The sequence below is a fragment of the Gossypium arboreum genome, chromosome 13 (genome assembly GCF_025698485.1).
Source record: "Gossypium arboreum isolate Shixiya-1 chromosome 13, ASM2569848v2, whole genome shotgun sequence".
NCBI lineage: Eukaryota > Viridiplantae > Streptophyta > Magnoliopsida > Malvales > Malvaceae > Gossypium > Gossypium arboreum.
Genome location: NC_069082.1, coordinates 14,123,736 through 14,142,091, shown reverse-complemented (window position 1 = coordinate 14,142,091; position 18,356 = coordinate 14,123,736). Strand labels below are relative to the sequence as shown.

The window sequence follows — 18,356 nt, the reverse complement described above, 5'->3', positions numbered from 1 at the left end:
GATGGTCCTCTTGCATCCACGACACTGCCGGCCTTAGAATAAAAAGGAAGGTTAAAGGTACTGGTTGCCTAGAAATGGAGAAAAAAAACTACACCAATTATAACGAAAAGCCATAAAATTTTTCCGTATGAATATGCCCTCAAACTTCTACATGATATTTACAGGGCATCATTTTCAGGTATCCAAAAAGATTGAGCTCATGGTCGCGTAATGACTGTCAACTGGCTTCTTTGTTATACATTGATCCATTATTGTATAATAATTATCGATTGAGACCTTCACGTATTCCTCCACGCATAAAGCAAAATCACCCCGGAACCCAACTTCGTAGGATAGGTTCTGAAGGTAATAGTCTTATCTAGATAGGACATGTGAAATATATGCATCTCGGAGCGATATCACATTACCGATGATTCAAAAATACCTCAAACATTAAGAAAATATTTTATAGATGAGGGATAGAGGGGGGAGGCGATGACTGAGGGACGATGAAGCTTGGTGTGTGTGAGCCCTTTTATAGGTGCAAGAAAGGGTTGATTTGCAAACTAAAAATTTTCTTTCATTGAAAACGTGCTGTAGGAGTTGAAGAATATATTCGAAACATTGTTAAAATAGCCAAAAAAATACGATGCATCAAACACTTTTAATGTCTATCAGAAGAAAAATGTTAGAGAATGCTCGCCCAGCTAAGTGCGCTTTCCTAACATGTCAGTAGGAAAACTCCCCCAGCTGGGCATGCTTTCTCTAACATTTTTCTTCTGTTGTGTACATTAAAGTAACCTTTGCAGAATACCTAGGGAACATGTTATAAAGTGGGTTGAAATTATATGATTTTTGAACGCGTTTTGAATACTCCAGTGTACTTGTATCATACAAAATTAAATGAATGCATGCATTCATGAATGAATTTTGAAGTATGTATTCCCTTTCTCCCTATATTATCTTTTCTATAAAAGGGATGTATTTTTAACAACTTAGACACACATGAAATAAATATCAAACATCGAGTAGTTGTCTTGCGAGAGTTGTGTGTACTTCTTTGGACATTCCTTTACTTATTTTTTTACTTTTATTAACCCAATTCATGATCGATATTGAAATGAGTCGACGAGTGAAATCTGTTATTTACTACGATGGTCAAATCTATAATACAGAGGTCACAATAGTGTTCGTAAAAGTGAAGTCTATGGAATTGGTGTTCAATCCTACAATTAAATTGTATAAGCTACGAACCAGAATAAGAAGCAAAGTCAATGGATCGACCCAGGGAAGAATTTCAAAGTTGCAATGCAGATTTCTTACCTCCATTGACCCCTAAAGGAATGAGCTCTTCAACGTAACTGGTAAGGTCCATCTTAAGATGGTCATATCATTGCACTACTCAAGCAAAAATGCTGTAATGGAGTTATACATCGAATTTACCGAAACTGATAGATCTGGCCTATTTTCGACCATCGTTGCGATGAATATGGGAACCGAAGCTAAAGTAGAAATTCTTACTACATAGTTGTGCAGTGGGTTCACTAGCTTGTTACAAAGCAATTTCTACGATATCCTCAAAACATTTATGGGCAGACACTCATCGGTATCCAGCATAGATCTAAACTTTGGTGTCCAGTACCGGTCAGGGTTCGAGCATAACCTAAATATTGACACTCGAGCTCGACATTTAATCAATGTATTCAATTTCAACTTTTCCACTGGGTCGATGTCATGGGGTAAAAGTAGTTATACGAGGGGATCATCGATGTACACCAGACATCAAATTGATGTATTTTTTGACGAGCACATGGGTTATAAGAGAACCAATTACCTATTTAGTTCGACGGAGACCAACGAGGGTACGTCCAACCCTTTGCTCGAAAGTGACAATGAAGGTGCAGATGAGGGAGAAGATGCGACCCATGAAGAATGTATTGGTGTGGAAGAAGGGGTGGCAGAGGGAGAAGATTCAAGTGAGGAAAAAAGGGTAGGAGATGCAATTGACGGGGAGGATTCGAAAAAGGGTAGGAGATGTAGTTGACGGGGAGGAGTCGAATCCTAAGCCAATCTAGCAACGCGGTCCGAATGGTTCAGAAGTGGCACTATTTTCTAAACTAAAGTCGAAACCTTGTGAGTCCAAAGATGGTGCCTTGGACAATGCTCCGGATCCGTGATTCTAGGCATATGAATCTCCTCCTCACATGACGAACATCAACTTATCGACCAATAGTGGTTTAGAATTTTCGCAACTATCGTACAAAAAACCTGATCATGCGAGTACATCTCGTGAGGTACGAGTACTGAAAGTTGGAATGGAATACCTAAACAAAGATCATTTCATTGTTGCACTGAAGTAGGACAACTTCAAGAATAGCGTGAACTACTAAATCATGAAGTCTCGTTCTGAAAAATTCAAAGAAAAGTGTACAATGTGAGACGGGAAGTGCAAGTGGAAAATCATGGCGTCTTTCCGTAAGAAAATCAATCTGTAAACAATAAAAAAGTATTTTGGTCCACATAACTGTGTTGCGTCAGGTGCAAGTCAGGACCATTTGATGCTAGACTCGAAAAAGATTTCTAACATTATTCTACCAATAGTGAATACAAGTCCTAGGATTCTCGTCTAGGTGTTGATTGCGGACATCCATAGCTACTACAAGTACACTTTAATGTACTACAAAGTGTAGGTTGAAAACAGAAGGCTATGGATAAGTTGCATCATGAGTAGGACGATTCATATAACTATCTATGGGAATGGTTTCAAGTATTGGATCAATACGTATTTGCTTCCATAACCGATCTAGAAACGTAGCTAAAGTACTTCAATAGTTGATTGGTCATTGGGAAAAGAGTATTCCATCGAATCTTTTGGACATTTAATCAATACAGAGAGGTTTTTCGGCATTGTAAGCCTCTGGTTCAAATTGAAGGCACCTGGCTATACGAAAGGTATCAACATCGTCTGTTGATTATCGTTGCTTAGGATAGTAATCAAATAATTATGCCGATAGCATTTGCAATAACTGCTGGAGAAATGACAAATGACTAGGATTTCTTCTTGAACCGATTGCACTGCAGCGTTTGGCCATAGTCAGACATTTGTGTTATATCAGACATGAGAACTAGAATAGTGTCTGTAATTAAACGCTATGGTAGCCTATGAGATCGGTCTTATCATCGGTACTGCTTATGACATTTAAGATCCAACTACTACAAAAAATATACTTCAAAAACTGAGTGAGATCTAGTAATTGATATAAGTTTGTAGTTCCAACTATTTAATCATTGTACATCGAATAACCATACTGGGTTTGTTTGTTACACTAACGGGTAGGCATTTTTCGATAGGTTATGAGCTCGTCCAACATCGATTCTATGAAATGTTGAACAACTTGAGTACCATTAATGCCTACGGTGCAACGTACCTAGCAAATATACCATATGAATAGTGAACGCAATCGTACAATGAGGTTCTATGATATGGGCACATGACATCAAACTTAGCCGAGTTTATAAATTCCGTACTAAAGAGGATGCATCATTTACCAGTAACCTCTGTTGTCAAAGAAACATACTTTCACCTAGCCGACTTGTTTCTGAATAGGGCAACAGTGTATGCTATACAAATAACGAACGGCAGTAATTGGTGTGATAATGTCATGAAAAAGATTTGATGAAACACAATAAGGGCGAACACTATGTATGTAGTGTGCCAATTGCGTCAGAACCTCAATTTTCGAGTCATTGAGCACGCTAGGCCCGATCACGACATGTTAAGGGCATCCTATTATGTGAACCTAATAGCAGGGACTTACGATTGTGGATGATTCCAAGTATTTCGGTTCCTATGCATACATGTAATTGCTACATATAGGAACATACAAATTGAGTACGCACCTTACATCAATGATGTCTACTGACTAGAACGCATTCACAATAAGTAGAGTCCTGAACTCCCAACCGTCTTAGATGAGAGTATGTGATCGTCGGTGTCTAGCGCGCCGTACAAGTTGGCACTGAGCAAAGACCTGTGTCGCGTCCTCAAAGGTAGCCCGAATTCCACTCGAATAAAAAACAATATTGATATTCAGGATAGGGACAATCAACAGTTATTATACGGGTACTGTAGAAACCCAGAGCATACGAAGACAACATGTTCTTTATACAGGGGTACATTGGGACTTTATGTAACACCCCTAACCCGTATCCGTCGTCGAAACAGGGTTTCGGAGCATTACTAAAATTTACAGATCACCTAAAAAAATTCAATTAAATACTTATCGATTCAATGCATCTTATAAATAAATATATTACCATTCAATCAATAGCTTGACACTTCTATAAGCATCAAACAGTAACATTGTTAGTATACTAATACATATTTCATATAAATTCAACATTGATATACTTATTTTCTCGACATGTCACACTTGAGTTTAATAATTGTCTTTACTTACTTAATTTCCTTGTATAAAAATCGAGATAATCATATATGTACATGTCATGAACATATCATTCTCTTACTGCTTTCTTCATAAGTATATATCATTCATTTCATTATATCAATATTTCATGCTCCATCATTTCCATATATTTTATGTATATTTATTCCAAGAATAGCTTATATCAAACTTAACATAAATTATATTCTATGTACTTATACTTATTTCGTTTATCTATCTTCATAATTATTTCATACAACTATTTTGTACATATATTTCCATATGACCAGTTCTTGTAAACATTTCACACAACCATTTCATATAACCATTCGTCATCTAATACATATTACCTGAATATCAATTGTTTAACAGATGTTATAGCGTCTCCCATCCACGGTCTTATTTATCTTTGACATGATGTCATAGTGTCTTTCAACTATGGTCTTACTCATTTTCTGTCATGTTGCAATGGTATCTTTCAACCATGGTCTTGTTCATTTCATGTCACGTTGCCATGGCATCTTTCAACCATGGTCTTATTCATTTCCCGTCATGTTGCCATGGTATCTTTCAACCATGGTCTTATTCTTTTCATGTCACGTTGCCATGGTATCTTTCAACCATGGTCTTATTTTTTTCATGTCACGTTGCCATGGTATCTTTCAACCATGGTCTTACACATTTCATATCATGTTGTCATGGTATCTTTTAACCATGGTCTTACACATTTCATTTCAGAAAGCACACTCCCGCGAACCTCTTCCTTACAAGGGGATTACCAGTCCAGGCTAAATCCCCTGTAATATAAACTCATAGAGTATTGTCGGGATTACCAGTCCAGGCTAAATCCCCTGCAACGACAATTACTCTAATGAGCTTGGATCTGAATTACCAATCCATGCTAAATTCAGACTCTAATTTGGATTACCTGTCCGGACTAAATCCATTTTACACGAATTCTTCGGAAAGGCTATATTAGGATAGGATCACCCGTCTGGGTTAGATCCTTTTTACTGTCAATTCCTTTTCAGAGATCCATCGAATTTTCCATTTATTCAACAGGGATTTCTTCCCATTTTTATCAAATATATCAATGTTTTATCAATTTTCATACAATGAACATTCAAATCATATTCACATCAATAACATACATTTCAAGCACTTAAGAATATAATTCAAGTTATACGAACTTACCTGGTGAAATTGCAAAAATATCAAGATTTAGGGGCATTTTGGTAATTTAACATTTTCTCAATTTTCACCCGATCTTAAATTGATAATTTCATTCAATTTATTAATTTTGATAATAAAACAATTCATTCCTTTCAATTTGGTCATTTTTGACATTTTTATAAAATTGCCCCCTAAAGTTTTACTTTTATTCAATTTAGTCCCTAAGCCTAAAACATGCAAATTAGCCATGCTAGCTGAATATTCATATATATTTTCCTCCTCATCCTCTCCATTCCACATCCTTAATGTATATAACACACTTGTAAGTAACATTATCTATAATTTTTATTATTTACTTTTATGAATATTCAAGCTGTCCATCTATGTCATAGTTACTAAATTATTTATATCTGGAGCTATAGAACTCTAAATTAAGATCCGATAATTTTCCCTAAAACTAGACTCATATATATTCTTGCCATAAAATTTTTAGAATTTTTGGTTTAGCCAATAAGTGCAGTTTATTCTTTAAATTTACACATGTTCTGCTCTCTAACAGTTCTGACCCTTTTTCACTAAAAATTAATTATCTCCTCGTGCAGAATTCGAATGATGTTCCCATTTATATCTATTGAAAATAGACTCATTCAAGATTTTAAAAATATAAATTTAAGCCCCTAATTATTTTTATCCAATTTTTTTATGACATTCCAAAGTCAGAACAGGGGAACCCGAAATCATTCTAACCTTGTCTCACAAAATTTATTATATCTCATGATTTACAATTCCGTTGCTTACATAATTTCTTCTAAAAGAAACTAGACTCAATAAAATTTTATTTCATATTTTATTCATCCTATAATTCGATTTCTAAAATTTTTGGTGATTTTTCAAATTTAGACTACAGCTGCTGTCCAAAATTATTTTAGTGCAAGATATTAATTACCATATTTATAACACTCTTATTTTCTTTTTCTACACAATTTCTCATCACTTTCTCTTATTTTCTCTTCACTAACATATCAAGAACATAGGACTATATGTAAGGAAACTCTACATTAACATTAATCCCATACTTTTTCAATAATATCAAACTTAAAAATATATTGAAATCATGATGTTCTTACCTTGTTCTATTGATTTCAATCTTCATCTTCATTTTCTCTCTCCTTCAGCTTCCATTTCTTGAATCCAACTTGATATTCTAACTTCCCATAATCTCCTTAACATTTTTTCTCTCTTGGGAGCTATGGAAATTCTTTTGATTTTTGGGTGAAAATGGTGAATTTTTGGTAAAAGGACCAAATTGTAAAGAAATGAAAACTTCTTTTCTTCTTCTTCTTATTCTTCTCACGTTGGTTTTGCATGGGAAAGATGGATGAGAATCCTCATCTTTCTTTCTTTATATACTAATAAAATAATAATAAAATATCTTATTAAAATATTAATAAAATAATATTTATCTAATTAAATAATTATAAAATTTAAAAATATCTCTAGTATCATTATTACTTTCAAGATTTCTCTCTCTTCCAATTGACCATTTTATCCTTCATTATCTTTTAAAATTTCATCCTTGAGTCATCATTTAATTTGGTAAAATTACAATTTAGTCCCTCATAGTTCTTCACCTATTCAATTTGGTCATAATTCATCCATTTTCCTTAGTTTCTAGATCATTCCACCCTTAAAATATTTACACTATTGGTCATTCAAATTTTTCATATTTACATTTTAACCCCTCAAATTTTGAGTATTTACTCTTGTGCAACAAAATTTTTCTCACTTTTACATTTTAGTCCTTTCTTGGATTAATATATCATAATATACTTCCCAATATTGACATAACTCAAAATTTCCCTTTTTGTCACTTTATTTTCTTATTTTACTATATCAAGAATAATATCTTACTGTAAAAAATTTTCGGGGTATTACACTTCAGCGTTGATAGCATTATTTTCTTCTAAATAATATATTCATTACCATGCTTCCATTATTCAGGTGTTCCAAATTTGTTATACATTGAAGTAACTCACGCACAACTTACGTTAAACAGTAAAAAAGACAAATGTGATGCTCGAATGATAATTTTTGGTTTATTTATTTATTCCAAAAATATATATTTACATCGCACTGTTTAGAAAAAAATATATCAATCATAAAAAAATAAATCAATCGTCTCGTCGAGGAGATTGTATGTCACAAGGTGATATACGATAGTTGCATAGAGGATTTTTGTGGGGCTCTGGAGGTACGGGCCTATAGACTTTTTGTTTAGTGCCATCACCATCTCTACCCCCACCTCGCAATGTCCCCTAGGCCTTGTCTCTAGCTGCACTAGCACTATCATCGTCCTACGTAGTTGACTGTTGTGTCGACTTAGGGTCCCATCGTGTATCATTCACTTCCGTAGCCAGTGGTTGCGTCGATGAGCCACTCTAAAAAAATAATGATGCTTGTGATGTTTGTGTCACTATCGGTGTATAACAATAAGGTGACCCAAATCCCGGGTACATCGATATTGTCCTCGTCATTGACACTAGCATCGACTGTTGTATGGGTTTCTGTATCGGTGTCATCATCGATGGCGGTGATGCGTTGGCATTTGGCCAAATATCTAAGTTAACATTGATATTAGCATGGGAGTGAAGAATGCGAGGTGTTAGAGTATGCCTAAAGACCAATCATGATATGATTGTAATAACATACTTATTTTACCTCGTTTATTAAAATAAGGCACAACCATTATTATTTCAGTTTATTTTCTGTATATAAAAATAAACTGTTATAATAATGTCCTGAGGATAATATAATTATTCTTAAAAAATATTTAGTCAACTATTTTTATGGGCTTGGACAATAATAATGCATTAAGACTTATGTGTACTTGATTGATGACAAAGTGCTGTCATTGACATGAGATGTCAAAATCAACACATGAGTATGTGTGTTAGAGAACAACATATTGGACTGACTCATTTTTTAGTATGTTTCTTGGATTATTATTTAATAGTCACAATATTACTCATAGTGATTACAATGTATATGATCCTCAGACTTAAGATCACCATTATCCCAACATCACAAGTCGTATATTTTGTTACAGTCAAACGTACACCTTAACTGGTTATTCTATAAAGGCTAATGTTGGATATACCACAATCTATGTAGTAGGATATGGTTGATCAATATATAATTTGTCCATCCTAAATGATGGGAGCAATATCCAAAACCACTTGATTGAGTAAGACTAGAAATGCATGGCCATACTCGAATAAGTTGATATGAGATATCATACTTATTTGTTTTTCATGGTCTACTTAGGATATTAAGAAACATTAGATGGACTATGCAAGTGTGACTATTCCATGATTTGTGTCCATATTAGATATAAAGGACAAAAAGATTTAATACATGAAGGGTTAATCACAGAGAAGTTATGTCGGATCATGACTTCTTGTAACTTAGGTAGCAATGATATATTGCTAGGAGCGACTCATTGTTTGTAATATTAGAATCGTTCTAGTATTACTACTAACATTACAAGAACCTACAGAGTCACACCCTATAGTTGAAACAGACGAAATCCAAACATAGTTGATATTATGTTTAGTTGTCAATATGAATTAAATGGATTAAAGAATTAATTTAATTGGGCAGTTATATATCGAACGAATTATATGTACAAGTATGTCGTACACATAATGAAAAATATGGTTAAATTAATATATGAATTTAATTAATATAAAATTTAACTAAAAATAATAATTTACCGAAATCCTTGTTATAATTATTGTAATTATAATTTAAGATTGAATATTATTATAATTATTGTAATTGTAATTTTTTGGTCAAACATTATTATAATTATGATAATTATAATATTTGGTTAATTATTATGATTTAATTCATATCAAAATATTAATGATTCTGAATTAGGAAATATAGGGTTTTGAGGAAAACTTAATATACCTTAAATAAGGGATGTGTAAGGTTTAGCAGCCATCAAGTAATATTTTTCTCTAAAAAATGTTTAGAGAGTGTTTATCGTTCGTTGTCACACTGGGTGGATTGCGTAGAGGTCGAAATGTTTTCATAGCAGCTTGGAATTGACATACAATTGTGTAATCTGCTTCTTCGATTTTTTAGACGATTAAAAGTAGTCGTTTATACCCTTTTCACCACGATTTGCTCCTTGCACATGGATCATTGGATGTGATCATCGGATTTAATTTTTTGCTGCACCATGAGGTGTACCGGTGATCCAATACGAGAGAAGTCGATGCCCTAAAACATGTACCTATTGAAACAGAAGAACTGCTCACATACCACAGTAGTGCGAAATGCAATACTTATGAAGAAAACATGGGGTTAGTGAAATGAAGAGGAACAAGTAAAGTGAACTGACCCGAAAATTGCATAAACATAGGCAGCGCTTCTTCTGCCGGAGCCGATGACGAACCTGTTGTGCGACCACATCCCCTCCTATACTGCTACTGTGACGGTTGTCATTGCTTCTTCGGTCGAATTTGCCTACTCTTCGCCTTTGGCAATAGTAGATACGACTTTCCGACGACTCTGAACCACATCTTGTAATCGTTATTTGTCGACGTGTCCATTGAGAAAAATGGTTCGTGGACAGGTAAGGATTTCATCCCATGATCCCAAGTCTAGATTTGCTCATTGTGCTTCTTTGCCCAGTCATCGTCATTCATCGTGCATTTCCATCATCCTGTATACTACCAATGGCACCTTTGCGTCCCAAATATCCTAGTCCCCAAATACTTCTAGCTGTATGCAAATTATGATATCAGCGTTGGTGTACATTCATTCAAACTAAAAAGCAGAATTATAAATATTGTTACGTATGATTTTTTTTTTACTAATAATTGCATAATTAATATATGTTTGAAAGAATAAGTAACTAAGCTCGGCTTCAGAATGTTGATCTGACAGCAACCTAAAATCTTTAAGCTCCTCCAGTAATCTTACGTAACTCGGCCCATGGTTTCACTTGTACAGGCGATATGTTAATCGAAACATATAATAAATAAAAATATTTACTGTACAAACTACATTTTTGTTAATAACTTTAAAATTTTTGCCTCTTCACCAATAAGAACACTAATGGGTCGGTCACTTTGTGACGTAAAAACGGTAGTCGCCACCAGGCCCACGATTGCAGCAGAAACAGGCAACCACCAATGGACATCGCATTCGGTATCGTAGCTTAACACAGCTCTCGATATAACTTGGACAAGATAGAAAATCCCCAACTTAGTTTTCCGCATTCGGTGAAGTTCATTAGATGTAGTAACCACCGTATGTGCACCAAATTTAGATATTTATCGAGCATTAAAATTACCCCAATTATCTTCATGATGAATGCTCAGGCGTATTGTTCTATGACCTCCTCTGCTAGGTCTTCAGAAAGCTCTTTAAAATTATCCTCGAACAAATTGATTGATATCTGGTCACCATCAAACCTGTTCGGGACCTTCGCAATATTGCTCTAGAGAGGTCCACTTTACTGGGAATGACCGCTGATCCCATGATGACTGGCCCATCTACTGGCAGATCTAGTTGTAACGCTACGTCCTTGAGTGTGATTGTACACTTGCCGCATGAAAAGTGGAAAGTGTGTGTTTCAGGCCTCCATCTTTCCACCAACGCGCTGATTAGTGTAGGATTGAGTTTGCAGCCTCAGAGCATGTGAGAAGTGTGCAAGAATCCAACCTCTTGTAAGTAGCTACAAATTTGAGGGACCGAAAGCTTTCCCATATTATGTATGAACCCCTCCAAAACACAATCGTCCGCCTATTTATAACATAAAAAATTATTTCAAATTATCAAAAAATAATTAATTAAGTTTAACATAATTAAAAATAACAAAATTTAAAATTTCGTCTTACCATTGTTGCTTGGGCAACAAAAATATGCTTGTCGTCAAAACGAATTAGAGAGGCAGCCATTTGTGAGAAATTAATTTGAACGAATAAAATACGAGATAATTAAAAATTTATATTTTTAAATGAGAATATCAATAAATTTAGAACAAAAAAAATTGAGAGAATTTGAGAGAGTTGAAAGAAGGATGTAAATGAAAAAAAATGAAATTTGGGGATATTTATAAGGTAAAAATAAAGTTATCGTTGGCCATTATTTTTTTTTTTACTGTTAGTGAGACAACATTTAAAAATCTGTTGATTTTTATCTCTGAACGCGCTTTCTCTTCTCTCTCCTAAAATTGACATCATGATTTAAAAAAAAAACCACTTTTACGCCTAATTTATATTTAAAAATATGATTCAATTTAATAAAAGCATTATAAACTAAAAGTTAGATATATTCAGAATAAATTTAAACAAAAATACATTAAAGTAATATAAAAGAGAACTTATTTACATCTAATTACCAAAATATCAACAGTGATATTGAATTCGCTCCAACTTGAAGCATTCACTTTCGATTTAACAGTATATATTTTCATATTAAAACATCTTTATTTTAAGAAATTTAGTCTAGTAACGCTATTAAAATAATACGAGAGTATTTTTATTAAGTTAAACTCTCAAAGATTTTATGCTAATAAATATTAAATATATTAGGCTAATAAATACTAAATATTAAAAACTATATAACATAATTTGCAAGCAAGTTCTTTAAATTTAGTTTCTTTATAACTTTAAGATTTAACTTCAGACAGCTCACATTTTTTTTTGCGACCGTAGTTCGCATCTTTCTCGCCAATATCATGAGCTCACCAATCTCAGAGGGCTCACCAATTTTGGTGGGTTCACAATTTCTAAGAATTTATCATGTTTAGTCTTGCATATATATTCATTTGGTGTTGTGAGTTCGTCACTCTTAAAGAGATTATTATTATTCTTAGAGAGTTCACCGAAGTATGTTTGCTGCATGAATGGTAATCTAGGAACATAAACCAAAGAAACTGAGTAGTTTCCTGATAAACTTCCATTCTAATTTATCAAGATGAAGTTGCATAGGTGGAAATTGAGAGATAGAAGAGACATCTTTAAATTTAGGATTGAGAGTAATAAGGTCTTGGAAAGGGCCTTTGGAGCGGATCCTTGAAATCGTCAAGCCAACACCGTTGATGTAATCCATTCGGACCGAAAGCTTTAAGAGATTTAAGGGACCAAATTGCTATATGAGGAGAAGCTGAATTTCCGAAGGCCAATTAAAACCACCAGCTAAGGACTTAAAAAGAAACTGTAAAATGTTTTTACGTATAATCATAATATTAGTAAATTAATAGTTCCATCACCTTTACTCTTATGACTGAAAAAGGAAAAAGCAATGCTCGAATTAATCCACTACCAGTAGCCCCATGACTGACTCCAATATCTCTTCCTCTTCCTCTTCATCTTCCTCCGATTCTGCTTCCATCGCTACCGTCGATCAGGTAAGCCCCTTTTCTTTTTTTCATTTCATTTCTACAATTCTACTCAAATAATTACCCCCCACCCCCAATCAAACATCCTACCTTTTTTCTTCTTGTTCATATTGATTGTGATGTAGCTTTATATCTTGTCCACTTCAGTTTATTCAACAAACTATAATCTGAATTCCCAACTTTTCCCTTTTATGAAAAAGAAAAAAGAAAGTCATGATCTTTGTTGGTGTCTTCCCCCAACAGTGGTTGGTATTGTCCTAGTGGGGTTTTATCTCCCCTCTGCGCCGAGAGCCCTGAAGGGTTCGCGGAGGTGTAGCGTCTCGGTTAATGGAGATACCACCTGCAAGTCTCACGGGATAAGTGTCAGTTAATACTATACTGGCATGATGGATATATATATTATATATTTCTTTTTGCAGAATGTAAGGAGGAATGGGAGAATGATAGATGATGGCGACACGTTTTCTCCAAAGGTGCGACGTTGGCGTGATGTTTTCTGGTTAGCAATATTCATGCTTCATTTAATTGCGTTGGGATTTGTGCTCGTGCTTCTTGGACTCAATAGGTTTAAGAAATCAGATAGGCTAAACATCGATAGATATACGAATCGAGTTTGGGAGCATAATAATGGATTGACGGAGAATTATTGGCCCAAGTATGCTGTTGCCGGTGGGGTTGTGGCCGCCCTTGGATGTATTTGGTTGTTGTTGCTTGGTTCTCATGCTAACCTAATGATGAAGGTTTCAGTTCACATTTTGACAACATACCTTGCTGTGATTAGTGTTTTATGTTTTTGGTGTAAACAATTTTTTTGGGGTGTGGCATTTGCAACCGCTGCTGCGCTGCAGTTCTTGTACGTAATATCAGTTGTAGACAGGTATGGTTTGGGGCTATTCTTTTGTAATCTCGAAATTTGTCACCTAAGATTTATTCTTTGTCGGATGCTTTAAAGAGACAAAAGAATAGGTTACAACTCATTTATCTTTTAACTTACTGTTCAAAATTCCTTTCGTTGGCTGAAATATTTCCTTGTTTAGCTTTTATAGATTTTAGGCCATTTCTTTTTCCAATTTATCAAATTGATAGTAATGTTGGAGTAACGCTAGTTGGTGTTCTACCGAGGTTTCGAACAACCTTTTTAGGAATTGAAATGTAAGTTTTGGTTTTGATGGCTTGGATTGAGAACAAAGAGATGCTTGAGCGTTGGTTTGTGCAATTGAGATAACTTTATTAGAATTAGGAAAAGAGTCACGAAATTGAGTCTGCCCATTTTTGTATCAACTGAATGAGGATCAGTTTTCCTCATAGAAAATGAAATTATGTTTGCATTAGCTCATGATCTGTCTAGTAGTGAATGCATAGTATGCATGAATATTCTATCTTTTATGGGGTGATTACTCATTATAATGGAGAATCATATGCATGCTAATATTATGCCAAGGTTTGTAGATCTCTGATCATTTCAACGTGGTTAGGAGTAGATAACTCTGTTTTGGAATATCAGATCTTACAAAACCTACCTTGACCAGATTATTTTTCTGTTTTGACAGACTTCCATTCACCATGCTGGTCTTGCAAAAAGCTGTAAAGATGGTATGGAGTCTTCCTGAAGTTATGAGAGTTGCCTATGCATTTATGGCAGTCATGCTCTTGTGGATGGGCATATGGTCTTTTGGTGCAGCTGGTGTTGTGGCTTCAAGCAGGGGTGACCTTGGACGCTGGTGGCTTCTTGTGGTGAGCTGGCAAGTTTTGCCCTTTATTCCATTTGTTGTTACTGCAATGAGAGTTACAGGAGAGTGCTATTAGAAAAATGATTGATTACGTAGTGATCTAAATAGTAATGCTGTCATTTGAACTTGTAGGTTCTCTCTGTAAGCTTGTTTTGGACAGGTGCTGTCCTCTGCAATACTGTACATGTTATAGTCTCTGGGCTGGTGTTTCTTGTACTAATTCATGGTGGTCGAAATGCTTCATCAATGCCTCCCAATCCATTGATGAAATCTCTACGATATGCTGTAACAACATCTTTTGGGAGCATTTGCTATGGGTCACTTTTCACAGCTGCTATTCGGACTCTGCGGTGGAAGGCAAGCATTCCAGCATTTGCTTTTCTCTGACTGGATCACTAATTTTATTTTTCAAGGTTTAAATGAATGCTTTCTATTTCAGTATTTAATTTCAAAATGCATTTTAGATCAGGGGATTCCGGTCAAAAATTGGCAACAATGAGTGTTTGTTTTGCTGTGTGGATTTTTTGTTTCAACTTGTGGAGACCCTTGTTCGATTTTTCAACAAGTATGCCTACGTCCAGGTAATTTTATGAACTTCTCTTAGTAATCTTTCTAATGAACTCCTTACAGCACATGTAGCAACATTACATCCACTATTTTAGCCTCCTTATATTGACACTAAATACTGATTCAACTTCATGATATCATTCATGTATCTTAGGGGAATATCAAAATAGTAACTTAGACGTCGTTTGTTGGATGGAAGGGCGTTCCCAGGAGTTGTAGAGTGATTTGTCGCTTTGTTATTTTAGACATGTCCATTTATCCCATGAATTTTCCAGGCAAGAGAATCTTTCGTTTTTCCTTCCGTCTGTTGGGTGGTTGATGACAGGTTTAGCCACAAAGAAGGTTTTCTGTTTTTAAACTAGACCAGTTGATTTCTCATATTAGTCGTAGTGAGAGCTGTATAATGTGTCTGCTGTTATGAATTCCTATGAACGATATTCCATTAACTGTAGTATGGTTTTGCTTGCTCTGTTTCTACCAGATAGCTGTTTATGGCAAAGGTTTTAACCGAGCAGCAAGAGATGCCTGGGAGTTATTCCAGTCAACTGGAGTTGAAGCTCTAGTGGCCTATGATTGTTCTGGTGCCGTTCTGCTCATGGGTACCGTCTTGGGTGGGCTTATCACAGGAACTTGTGCTGGTGTTTGGACATGGATGACATGGAGTGACAGAGTGATCATGGTCGGGTCCACTGCAATGTTGATGGGAATGGTCTTGGTAAGTGTATTTTTCTATTCTCCAACTAAAGACTGCTATAGTTAACCAACCCTATTCATAATCAATAGTAGTAAATCTTTGTTGCTCAATTTGGTTTAAGGTTAACGCGGCGTTGTAAAATAGACCTTAATCTTGTTTGTCTTTTTAAAATAGACCCTTATCTCTTCTAATGTTTCTGCCGGTTATTTTTGTTGGAAATATTGGGGCTGCTGCAGGTAGGACTAGCAATGGTGGTAGTAGAAAGTGCAGTGACATCTATATACATCTGCTATGCGGAAGACCCGTTGTTGATTCAAAAATGGGATCCTCAGTTCTTTAACCAAATGTCGGAAAAGCTGCACCAGCGTCTTCAGCATAGGAGTGCACTAGCCAGGGAGATATTGACTCAAAACCAGCATGACACCCACATGCAAGATATATTCCATCTTTGAAACAAACTGTTGTTGTGTGTGTTTATTATTCCAAATATAAATGACTTTGTTTGGAAATGCAAACAAAATTTTAGTTGAAGGATTTATTTCATAAAAAAGTGGCATCTCTTTTCTTTTCCCTAAATTATTCGTATGATACTGGCTTAAGGCTGGGGTGGTTTCAGAGAGTAGTGGGCAGCTTTGGAATTGTTTATTTATAGGAACAGATATGTGGGAAGAGGCTGGGACTGATGGATTGGTTGGTTGGTGCAGATGGTGAGTTTTGAGAATCCATTTCTTTTTCATTTACTTAAATTATTCATAACTCAATTTATTAACATTGAAACAGGGATGATTTAATTTAATAACGGATATATTAAATTAAGTAATATTTTTGTAAAAAATTCCATTTATTTCACTATATATTCTTTCATCCATTTTGTTTGGTTGATATATTTTCATTTTGGGTTGTAGTTCTAGTCCAAGTGGTGGTGGTGTAACCTTGGTAGTATAGAATATAATAAATATAAAAAATAAAAGCAGTCGAGTCGTCCTGTTGTTTGGCAGTTGGGCAGGCCATAAGTGTACGGTAGCCGTATCAAATGCTTCTCTCTCCCCCCGAATTTAATTGAAGAACTTGACTTGCTGTTTTAGACAAAGATTTTATAAATAGATATCATGTAGGTAATAAAAGCATAATAAATGTAGTCTGCACATTGGCATTGGGTGTTGTAAATTAGATGAGTTCAGTCTCATTAATGTTGTTTTCATGGATTAATAAATTATCGCACTCTCACTTCCCCAAAGCAGAGCTATTTAAGACACTCTGCTCTCCACTTACATCACTACGTATATGTATACGCTTCATACAATGCCATTGGTTGAAGCCTCATGCAATCGTTGTTAGATGGTAATTTTTGGAGTGTTAAATATCTTTCTTTTTTTCTTACAGTTTTATGATTTAAAAGTTAGGTTATGGTGAATCTCATATCCAAGTGGTAGGACAAATATTCATCCTTTTTAAGTGTTTTCTAATCGAGTAATAAGAATGGTAATGTCAAATTTATTATCTTTTCGATAATTTCATTAAATCTATTTTTATATTAAGTGATTAAATTTTATCCATAATTTTATATCGAATCTACAATTGAGTTCTACATAAATGACATCATAAAAGTGAATGCTTCAAAATTTTATTTCTCTCCCTTAAATGAAAGGAATGAGAATAATCTTAAAAAAACTCTACTCAAATAATAATATGAGACCATCAAACCACCAAAAAAAAATGACTATACTAGAGGCTCGTGTTTTTCGGATCTTTTGTGTTCTAGTTTCTCAACTTCTCTATGACTCGTTTTGATTGTATTGTTTTCTAGTAACTGCACATTTGTTGTTTTCAGTCTCGCAATGTTGTTTCCATCGCCACCGAAGCAAGTATCTAGAAAAGGGCATAAGGTGATTTGCTCACTTTGTTTGCTAGCAGCTTTTATCCCTAAGTGTTAAAATCACTCACGATGTGGCTTGAGTCTGCTTTGCTTTGTTCTCTTTTAAGTGACGGATGCTTGAATCAAATGTAATTTTCTTCCTTTTTATATATGATTTAATTTATATAAGTCTTTAGTTATAATTTTTACTAAATTTCTAATATTTCTGAAATATTTTATATTATTTTTTAGTGATGTTATAATATTAATAATATCCTTTGAGAAAAACAAATGGCTCTATATACCTTCTTGGTGTGAAGCAACTCTAAAAATTTGTGTAATGTAACCAAAATAAATAAAAACTAGAGAAGGAATCCAATCTAATCCAAGCAATACAGAGGGCACCATCAAGTCTAAGTTTATAAAACAAACAAGCAGAGAAATAGGAAGAAAGAATCATCATATATCATCATCATCACCTATTCGGTTCAGAGAC

At 34.7% G+C, this 18,356-nt stretch overlaps 1 protein-coding gene across 1 annotated transcript; it reads left to right on the top strand.

Annotated features, from left to right (window-relative positions):
- Positions 1-12,821: 12,821 nt before the first annotated feature.
- LOC108461566 (uncharacterized) lies at positions 12,822-16,561 on the top strand. The gene is made up of 7 exons (XM_017761438.2): positions 12,822-13,023; positions 13,434-13,891; positions 14,565-14,748; positions 14,877-15,101; positions 15,209-15,325; positions 15,793-16,026; positions 16,242-16,561. The coding sequence occupies exons 1-7, from the start codon at positions 12,949-12,951 to the stop codon at positions 16,455-16,457; spliced, it is 1,509 nt and encodes a 502-aa protein (XP_017616927.1). The 5' UTR covers positions 12,822-12,948; the 3' UTR covers positions 16,458-16,561.
- Positions 16,562-18,356: the final 1,795 nt, after the last annotated feature.

Excerpts from the sequence above, each read along its gene's own strand:
- LOC108461566 (XM_017761438.2), top strand. The coding sequence starts at position 12,949 with ATGACTGACTCCAATATCTCTTCCTCTTCCTCTTCATCTTCCTCCGAT. Across the intron at positions 13,892-14,564 it reads GTAATATCAGTTGTAGACAG|ACTTCCATTCACCATGCTGG; the intron begins GTATGGTTTGGG and ends CTGTTTTGACAG. Across the intron at positions 15,326-15,792 it reads ACAAGTATGCCTACGTCCAG|ATAGCTGTTTATGGCAAAGG; the intron begins GTAATTTTATGA and ends TGTTTCTACCAG.